The following is a 9,910-nucleotide window of genomic DNA, read 5'->3' as shown; positions in this document are numbered from 1 at the left end:
CTGGCTTTCTCTCTCTCTCTCTTTTCTGGATTTTAACAAATTTATTTCCACCCTAGCGCCATAGCACTGATGGATTCTTCTGTCTGAATCTTTTGCTAGCTGGCTCCTTACTGTCATTCAGACTTGAGCTTAAATGGGGCTTCTTTTGAAAGGAAGTGTCACTGATCTAAACTGGTTATTTCTTATCACACTGCTATATATAGCACTTAATACTATCTAATACTTACTTGTTTAAGTTTGTTTCTTCCCAACTAGGTTTTAAGCTTTGTGAGTTCAGAGACCTTATCTGTCATGTTCTTCGCTCTATCTTCAAAGATAGAGAAATGCCTAAAACATATAGTATACGCTTAATAATATTTGTTGAATAAATAAAACACTGTGATAATGATGACAGCTAAACCTCAGAGGACTTGGCCACAAATTCTAACAATTTTCCCAGGAATAAGATTTGCAGTTCCGAAGTTAAATCCTGGAAGACTGTGGAAACCCGACAATAAATATCTGGGGCTGAAGTCTGGGGGAATCGGAGGGAATATATTGCAACTTTGGCCTTTTTTTCCCTACCCAAGGACGCCGGAGACCTTGCAAAAGGGAGGCCTAGAATCTTTTGACCAGAAATTCCAGCCCAGCCACAACGGATATTATCCATCCATGATTCTTTGCAGCCGCTTTTACTAGGTTGCAAAGGCGCAAACACCTCTAGGACCCCGGGTTCCTTTCTGTTTCTTTATGAATGAACCGGGTCTAGTCTGCGCACGCGCAGCTCCTAGTTCTCCCGCTCCACGTGAGGCCCGCCCTTTGCTTCTGCCAACGGCCCCGCCCCTATCGTTTCTAGTGGACCAATGGCGAGCGGCCTGGGGGGCGGAGCCCTGAGCAGCGCGGCAGTGTAGTTCCCCAGTCGGCCGGCTCCCTCGCCTTAGACTTGCTGTGTTGTGATCACGTGGCCAGCTCCGGGCGCGGCGCTTGTTTTGGTTTCCGTCTATCTTGCCCCTGGCAGCTTCAGGGTGAGCGGCTTTCCAGTGCCGGTTGCTACACCTGCCTGCACTCGACTTTCTCTTCTTGGGGCTCTCTCAGCCCCAAGTTCTGCAAGCCCCTCGGGGCCGGCTCCTGCCATGCCGTTAGTTCGCTACAGGAAGGTGGTCATCCTCGGATACCGCTCCGTAGGTGAGTCTCGGTCTTGGGGAGAGCACGGATGCACCGCGGCTTTTTGGCCAGAGGAGGCGCACTGCCGCGGGTACGCGACCCAGGGAGGAATGGTGGCATCCTTAGAACCAGCTTGTAGAGCGAGGATTGAAAGGTTGGAGTTGGAAAGGCTGGGGTGGTGGTAGTGTGGAAGGCTGCAGGAAGCTGGAGCATGTAAGAGTTAACGTGGGCTTTACTGCTGGATCACCGCGGTGGTCCTCAGCGTTACTCTGGGGGGTGGAGGTAGGGTCAGGATTTGATGGCGGGGGCGCGGTCTGGGTGGGGCAAGTCTCAGGTGTCCGGTGCAGGACTGACTGGGTCCTAAGGAATCCTGGATCTTCCCAGGGGTGGGGTGGGGTGGGGAAAGGCGGCGGGAAAGGCTTCCTGCGGCGCTACTGTATGCATCCGGTGGCCAAGGTGCAGAGACCCAGGGCGAAAAGAGGGTGAAGGTAGCCTAAGGGAAAGCATTGCATGGAGCATTCCCAGGCTATGATGCTAATTTGGGGTCCCCTTTAGTCCAGGGCCACAGCCCGAAAGGACAGAGGATGTGAATATGGATGGGTGATTTGGATAAAATTACCTCTGCTTCCCACAGGGAAGACATCTTTAGCACATCAATTTGTGGAGGGCGAGTTCCTGGAAGGCTATGATCCTACTGTGGAGAATAGTGAGTAGACTTCTCCCCTAGGGATTGGGTAGGGAAGGCTTGGGTGCCCCATCCAAGTCCATAGTTTGGGATTTTCCTGGTGCCAGAGGGATGATTTAATTAGACATTAAATCTAATCTCCCCTAGCAATCCTGTTCTGAGTGGAGCTAGAGTGTGGATTTTCCAAGATACTGAGTCCAGGATGGTGTATATGTAGACAATAAGAAGCCTAACATTGTCTCTCCAGTTTCCTGGAGAGCTCTCTAGACCTGGCCCATCTATGTCAATATATAGGGGCACAGATTGCTAGTCCTACAAGGCACCTCACAGTCAAGTTTTCTTTTCTTTTCAGCTTACAGCAAGATAGTGACTCTTGGCAAAGATGAGTTTCACCTACACCTGGTGGACACAGCAGGGCAGGTACCAGTTTGGGGTAGGGTATCTAAATGTGGCAGTTCAGTCCTGGGAGATGAAGTCTGGTAGCCTCTGAGGCTCATCTGTAAAGTAGGATTAAAAGAAAAGCATTTTAGCAGCATTTCAGTGTGCAGTGCTGATTGGAGCTACTCTATTAATACTTGTTGAATAGAAGTGACTGGAGTAGGGAGTGCCACAGGGAGGGTCCCCAGGATACAGCCCACCAACCTTGGCCGTCTGAGTGCTGTGGATCTAGGTATTGATGTTTCTATTTCTTGTCAGGATGAGTACAGCATTCTGCCCTATTCATTCATCATTGGGGTCCATGGTTATGTGCTTGTGTATTCTGTCACCTCTCTGCACAGGTAAGTGACCAAGGTTGTGAGTGGGGGACTTGGGAGGATCTGAGGGCTGTCCCAGAATAAAGTTATAGATTCATTTCTTGTGTTTAAAGTTTCCAAGTCATTGAGAGTCTGTACCAAAAGCTACATGAAGGCCACGGGAAAACCCGGTATGTGGCTCTGGGGGAATAAAGACATAGTGTGGACCCGAGGGGAGAGGGAGGACAGAGGGGAGTATTGATCCAAATTAAGGAGAAAGTCAGGACATAGATCCTGTCTGGTTTGATGGGGAGTTGTCCAGCTCTGATGTGAAGGAGGTTGGGGTCCATGGGGAACAGAGGGGATCCTGTAGTAACTGCTGTTTCCTCCCAGGCTGCCAGTGGTGCTGGTGGGGAACAAGGCAGATCTCTCTCCAGACAGGTATGGAAATCTCTGTAGCTTAAGGCGAAGGAAAGTGAGCTGGACTAGGAATGAGCCAGGCTCTTGTCGTGGCTCTGCCACTGATTTGAACCAGTCATTTTACCTCTTCATTTCTAACTTGAAGGGTAAGATAAAACAACCCTTCTATTTCAAAAACTATCATTTCATATTTCAAGCCTCAGTCCTAGGCTCCTATAAAGATTTTGCAGAGAACATGGGGCCATTGCTGTCCTTCATTTTCATGTCCCAAATTTGCTTCTAGGGAGGTCCAGGCTGTCGAGGGGAAGAAGCTGGCAGAGTCCTGGGGTGCGACATTTATGGAGTCATCTGCTCGAGATAAGCAGGTGCTGGGCCTGAAGATTAGGAAGGTGGTGGGGGTAGCAGTGTTATGGCACTGCTTGGTGGTGGGGATGGTGAGGGAATGGGGTATTCACCTCAGAGTTGGGTGGTATTGGCAGTGAACTAAACAATTTTTTTTTGCCCTGAATCCTTATCCCTTGCAGCTGACTCAAGGCATCTTCACCAAAGTCATCCAGGAGATTGCTCGGGTAGAGAATTCATATGGGCAAGAGCGCCGCTGCCATCTCATGTGAGCCCTTGAGCATGGGGTAGCTGCCTTGATTCTGCCCCTGGCACTTGCCAGGCTCCAGTGGGGGCTTGGGGGGGCAGGCCCTCAGGACTTCACGGGTTTGTTTGGTTGCCAGCTGTGTCCCTGGCCCTCTGGGCACACAGTGTGGTACCCTCATGTTTGCACACTTACCCGGGCTCCAGTGGCCTGGTTCTCGATGTTTACAAAGAGGCAAGGATGTCTCATGGGCACTGTCCTCTAGCTCTGTTTTTGCTAAATAAATGAATTGTTATAACCTATGGAGTTGGGATATGAGTCCTGGGCATTGTTTATTCAGGACCCAGTCTCCTATGTAGGTTTTGGGTGTTGGCTGGGTGAGGGGAGCTGGGGACTCCTGGAGTGGAGCTGGCTCCCTGGAGTGACAATGTATATATGCAAATAAACTGATTAATCTTTTTGTAGTTGACTTCTCTGTATCTGGGGAGAGCTCAGGGCCAATATCTCCTTTTCTAAGGAGTGATGACTATGGCCTTTGGTAGAGAATCAGGGTTAACTCTTTCCTCCTACCTTGTTCCTATTCCTTACCCCTCACTCATTCAGGACCATTACCCTAAGACTTACTACTTATCTTTCCCATCTTTCTTTTCCACTCTTCTCCTATACAGGTAACCTATTGACTGCCACTCCCATCCAAATTTGTAGGCTCTCACAATCCCCTTAACTACAGAAACACCACCCTCTAGTGGCCAGCTGCCACATGCTGACCTAGCTTCCCTTGCGGAGCCTTGGCATTTGCTGGAACTCAGAGAGGATAGGGTTTGGGTGGAGGAAGAAAGACCCTTGTTCCTAATGATGTAAGAATTGTGAAGTAGTGTGAAGGCAGGGACTAAAGTGTTATGATGATTTCAGCTTTATAAGAGTTGAATAAAGTAAGAAATAATGCCCCTGGTCAATCCCCACTCCCCGCTCTCCATCTCCCCAAGTGCCTTCCATTAAAATGGATGTTCTTTGCTCCTTTCATACCTTTCACACCTTTGGAGTTGTGCTACCTTTCTTAGGTGTCAAAGGCTATGGCTTCTGCTCTTTCTTATTGACCTGCCAGCTCGGTAGGAGGATGAGTTTGGCTAGGAAAATTTGGTCCTACCTGCCTCTACGCCCCACCCCTCCCCAGCAGCCCTAGGGCCTAACTGGCCTAATACCTCCTCCAAGGACTTATAAGGGTTACCTGAATGGTATCCTTCACAGGAAGGGCATAGAGTTCTCCTGCCAGCTGGGGATGCACTCCTGCCAACTCTGTCAATGCACTTAGTTGGGGAAAATGGACAAAATTTAGGTGTGATTTTCAGCTGTGACCTTGTTATTGCCTGGCTCCAGGCTAGCTGGGCTTACAGTTGGGGATGACGGTTTGTCATGCTGGTTTTCAAAAGTCCTGCCAGCTGCTTTTGCATCTCTGATCTAGACTCTAAAAAGAAAGAAAGGCTGCAGTAAGGAGCATATTCCAAAGAGCAATCTCTCGGGGGCTTAGGAGTCTCTTTAGGGTTGTAAACACCCTCTCTCCCTACACTAAAATTAGGTCCTTTTGTATATCTGACTTGGAATTCTCATTAAGGGTACCTACACTCCTGCTGTTATTTCCATGAGGTCTGAGATAGATTAACAAATGTCTGAGGTTTTCTAGAAGTGTATCAAACAATCTCAAGCCCTGATAGTAGTAAAGAATAGTGGTTAATGGCTGGGTTAAAAGAGTTACTCTTCCACTTAGCTGTGTGACCTTGGGCAGACACTTAACCTCTCTGAGCCTCTGAACCTCTCTCAGTTTCTCATTTATGAAGTGTAGTTAAACCTTCCTCATAGGACTGATGTGAGAATTAAACTGAAGTGATTTATGAAATGCTTAGCATAGGTCCTCATACATAATAAACCCTTAAGAAATAGTGGCTATTGTGTTATTTGAGGTCTCTCTGGTGAGGGTCTGCCTCTGCCTCTGGGTGCAGAGTAGGGAGAGGCCTTCCATTTTCCAACTTCTGACTCTTGGTGAACTTATTCCACTATAGCTGGGACAGGTGTGGGGTCACTGCTGGACTTTTTTGCTGAAATAGACCTGAATGGTCAGTGAAGAGCATATGTCAGTGTGTGGCTAGCACAGGACATATCTGATCCCTCCTATGACTCTGGCCAGTAGGGATTTAGGTCTCCTGCACTATCCAATATGAAAGCCACAACTCACATATTACTATTTAATTTAGTTTTAAAATTAACTAAAATTAAAAGTTCCTCAGTTGCACCACCTACATTTCAAAGTGCTCAATAGCTACGTGTGGCTAAACCATATTAGATAGTGTATAGTGCATTTCTATCATTGCAGAAAGTTCTATTGGACAGCACTGTAAACCCTTTCCCACAAAACCAGCCCTGCACCTGATTTGCCTGCCTCTTTCTCCACATCTTAAAAATAATAATAATAATAAAATAAATACATATATATGAATACACACACATATCCCAGGAAAAACATGGCCATTGTTTTGCATCATGCATGGCTCAACTTCTCACTTCATGTGGTTTGTTGAGCAATTTTACCTATTTCAGTCTCAATCTTTTCATCTGTAATATGGACATAATTACACGTAATTCATAACGAGGGTGAAGAATAACTAAGAATATATAAAGTATCTAGCACATTTGTTAATTTTTCTCCTCCTGTCCATCCCGTGGATAGAGTTAATGCAGAGAAGTCATTTCCAATCCCTTCTCATCCAGACTAATGGGGGGTGGGGTGCCTGCATGCTGGGATCTTGTCTAGAATAACAGTACTCCGGCCAGGTAGCAGCAAGGCTACAAGTTACATGCTCTCTAAAAAGGGGTTACATGTTTACTAAGAAGGGGGACACAGGCCCTGAAGATTAGGAAAGAAGGACTGGGGCTGGGGGTGGGAGCACCCGGCAAAGGAGGGGAAACTCTACATTTATGTTTTGATGGGGGAGGTGATTGTGGGGGCACTAACAGTCCTCTTTCCTCTCGAGGGGATTTGAGAGCCAGAAGGAACGACTAGGGACTCGTTCCGTTTTTCTTCAGGCCCCCGAACGTGGCAGGAACCCACCCTTTGCAGCGCCAGGCGCCGTGCCTCACTTTCTCCATTTGCGGACTCCAGTTCCCAGGATGCAGAGCAGCGGCCAACCTCCTGGCTCTTCTTCCATCCCCCTCCCGGGAAAGACTGCTGCTGGTCAAGGCAAGGGGCAGCTGGAGTTTCAGGGGCCGATAACTCTAGGGAAACGGAATTAGAAAGTGCCCGGAGTCCTAGTTTTACTAGCCGGGCGGTAAAGGAGGCAGTTCTAGGGCCGGGGCGAAGAGAAGGGGGGCTTCTTTCCCACGTGTCTGCACAGCGGCTGGCCCGGCGCAGTCGGGGTTAACCCGTGGCGGAGGGATCCCTCAGCGTGTGCGTAGAACTGCAAAGTCACAGCCTTTCCTCCGAGAGGGCCGGATCCCTCCGCCGCTCCGCTCCAACACAAAATAGGGCCGCGTCTTCTCCTTTCTCCCCCTTCTGGAGTGGGGTTCACCAGGCAAAAGGGCCACCCGGATCTCGCGCCGGAGGCTTCCTGAATCTCCACGACCATTGCCGAGATCTCGGGCCAGGAAATAGCCCCTTCGCAGGAACCACCCTACCGGCCGAACAGGAGGCGGAGGGGGGGGAGGCGGAGCGGCGCCGCGCTGCACTACTTTCCTCTCCGGTTGCAAATGGCTGCCTCGTTCCCCACTTTCCGCTCAGTTTCCTGACCCCCCGGCGCCGGGAGCCGGGGTTGGGCCATGCACCTCTAAGCCCCCCGCGATCGCAGCCAGCCGGGGGTCGAGGGGGTGCCGCCGATCAGAGCCGGCCAGGCCGGGGGCGGGGCAGCTCCCGAGGCCAGAGGGGAAGGGAGGCGAGCGCAGGGCCTGGAGCGGCCGGAGGGGAGCGGGCAGAGGGCTCGCACCGCCCGCCCCTTCCTCTTCCTCGCCCACCTACCCTCCTCCCTTCCCCGGGGGGAGCAGAAGGTGGGGGGCTCGAAGCCGCCGAGGGCGAGCGCTTGGGGTCGAGGAGCCCGGCGCTGGGGTGTGTGTCAGGTTCAGCTTCGCGGCCCCGCCGGCTCCGTGTCGCCGTAGCTCGCGCGGCCCCGGGGCGCCGGCCCGAGCGGGGAGAGGGGCTCGGCGCTCCTGCGAGGGTCTCACGTTCCATCCGGGCCCGGCGCGGGGCGGCGCGGCATTCCTTCCGGGCTGCTGGGGAGGCGCCTCGACGTTCCATCTGGAGAGCCTCGACGTTCCGCCCGAGCCCGGTGCGGGCGGCCGGGGCGCTGGCCCGGCCCTAGGACTGAGAGGCCGCCCGGCGACGCGGATGCGGATCCTGCTCGCCCAAGATCAAAGCCACCGGTGCTCTCTTTGTGTCCGCTCGGGATTCGCCGCCCAGGGGCTGTCCATGGAAACCTAAACTGCTGGAACCCGAGGCAGAGAACCTTTCTTTGGCTTCTTGCTTTTTTTGGGCGGGGGAGGGTGGCCACTCCGACCTGGATTTACCGTTCTTGGCCCCCCTAAGCCCCCCCGTGCGGGGGGCGGCTGTGATCGCTCTGGCGGTTGGAGGTCGGGGAGCGGCCCGGGCTCTGGCCATGTTCTCGGATGAGGATTTCTGGATCGCCCTGTGAAGAGGTGAGTGAAGTCCGCCCGGCCAGGGCCCAGAAAGGGTTGGACTGGGGGCATAGCCAGATGGACTGTCTTGGCCGGAGCTGGCCTGTAGGTTGGAGAAAGGGGTGCCAGACCTGAAGAGGGTTCCTTTGGCAGGGTCTGTCAAGGGAACCCGAGCCAGTCGCCAGAGCACAACCGAGGCCTGGTGTCCTGGGGTGTGCCTCTTTAAAGACTGGGGGGTTCAGGGAACCACGGGAGTTTGGGAACCTGGCCAGAAAGCCTCTCTGCCTGTTTATTTTTGTGTTGGGGGGAGCTCTACCAAACTAGGACCCAAGCCCTGATGCCAGCACCAATCCCAGTCAGCTGCTTCTCCTTCAGGGTTCCTTGTGGGCCTTGGGAATAGAACAACTTGGGAGCGGGGGTAGGGTGGCACTGCCAGGTCCGATTTACTGCCAGGTTGGACTTTAAGGTTGCTCTTGCCCATCCGGGCACCCAGAGCAGTCTTTGGGAGACTCAGGGAACCCTAGATCCTTCACTAGGCCTTATTTCACTGTGCAAAGGGGAGAGTGTGTGGAAACTGACCATTGTGATGAAGGGGTGGCCGGGGCAAGAAGGAGGCGGGGCTGGGGGCAGCTGTGGCCTTGCTGTTCAACTTTCAACTACCCCTGCCTGGCAGAGTGACCCCAGCGAGGCCTAGTGCCATCTTAGCCTGCTTTGCCTTCCCTCCTCTCCGGATGGACATAATCTCTAGGGGATTATAGAGGAGGCCGTTGAGATTTGCTCCCTGCGAATGTGGGCTGCAAAAAAATGGCTTTTGTCTCCCGCTTTCTCTGGGCCTGGTGTGGAGAGCTGGTTGCCCATAAGTCCCTGGCCAATCTTGCAGGCCCCTCCCAGACCTCTCCAACCTTTTTCAATCAGGGAATGTTAACTGGTCCTCTGATCCTGTCCCAACTCTGCAGAATAGGGGGGCCTATATCTCTTTGGAGGAGAAGTGACTTGATCAGAGCTGTGTCTGCTGAAGCCAGTGTTTTCAGCCCTGGCAGGAGGTGTTGGGGAGAAGTGGTGTGTATGTGACTGCATGAAGGGTGCAGCATGAGCCTCATGCCTCTGACCCTGGGCTGGGACAGCCCCTCTCACAGCTGTCATGCTGCCCAGCAGGGATTTGGCTGGTGTATTTTGCTCCCTCACTCTACTCCCTCCACCATACATAGGCTAGACCTCTTTGAGCCTGGTCTTGGAAAGGAGAAAATAGGGGTTTGCCCTTGAAAGATTTCTGGGTGGTAATCCTGAGGTGAGAGGTGGCACAGGGGCGCCGGAATGAGGCTAGCTGTCGCCCATGCTGTCTGCCCTTGCCTCCTGTGGAGGGCCTCTCCTGTTGTCTGTCCCTGAAGAACTTCCTTAGGAGAGACCTCTCCTTGTTAGCTGTGGCTGACCCTAGCATGACCCAGGGGGTAGTCCGGAGGGTCTACAGGGCCACTGTTGCCATTTGGATTCTTCCCTGGAGGGCCAACCCAAAATGGGGGTGGGGAGAGGTGTGGTTTGAGTCTCAGGCTGGGAACCAGGAAGTCCTGAGTCCTACAGAAGAGCTGTTCACTCAAGGGCCTGCTTCAGCCTTTCACCTCTCCAAGCCTCCATTTCCCCTTTGGCTGGGAAAATGGAGTTAAAGCTTTTGGTCTGGGATGGAGGCAG

At 52.4% G+C, this 9,910-nt stretch overlaps 2 protein-coding genes across 4 annotated transcripts in view; both read left to right on the top strand.

Annotated features, from left to right (window-relative positions):
- The first annotated feature begins 967 nt into the window (after positions 1-967).
- On the top strand, positions 968-3,817 carry RHEBL1 (RHEB like 1). Of its 2 annotated transcripts, XM_036866728.1 has the most exons (8): positions 968-1,164; positions 1,778-1,849; positions 2,181-2,248; positions 2,525-2,607; positions 2,697-2,753; positions 2,956-3,003; positions 3,266-3,347; positions 3,507-3,817. In XM_036866728.1, the coding sequence occupies exons 1-8, from the start codon at positions 1,113-1,115 to the stop codon at positions 3,594-3,596; spliced, it is 552 nt and encodes a 183-aa protein (XP_036722623.1). In that variant the 5' UTR covers positions 968-1,112; the 3' UTR covers positions 3,597-3,817. The 2 variants fall into 2 exon arrangements, with proteins under 2 accessions (XP_036722623.1, XP_036722624.1); XM_036866729.1 differs by lacking the exon at positions 2,697-2,753.
- A 4,297-nt stretch (positions 3,818-8,114) lies between these two features.
- Positions 8,115-9,910, top strand: part of KMT2D (lysine methyltransferase 2D) — a 38,482-nt gene continuing 36,686 nt past the window's right edge. For both annotated transcript variants that reach the window (XM_036866802.1, XM_036866801.1), the window contains exon 1: positions 8,115-8,245. The gene's annotated coding sequence lies outside the window, so the exon portion shown is untranslated. The remainder of the gene's footprint in view (positions 8,246-9,910) is intronic.

The sequence above is a fragment of the Balaenoptera musculus genome, chromosome 10, assembly GCF_009873245.2.
Source record: "Balaenoptera musculus isolate JJ_BM4_2016_0621 chromosome 10, mBalMus1.pri.v3, whole genome shotgun sequence".
NCBI lineage: Eukaryota > Metazoa > Chordata > Mammalia > Artiodactyla > Balaenopteridae > Balaenoptera > Balaenoptera musculus.
The sequence above is the reverse complement of the archived record's forward strand: the minus strand, read 5'-3'. Positions and strand labels throughout refer to the sequence as shown.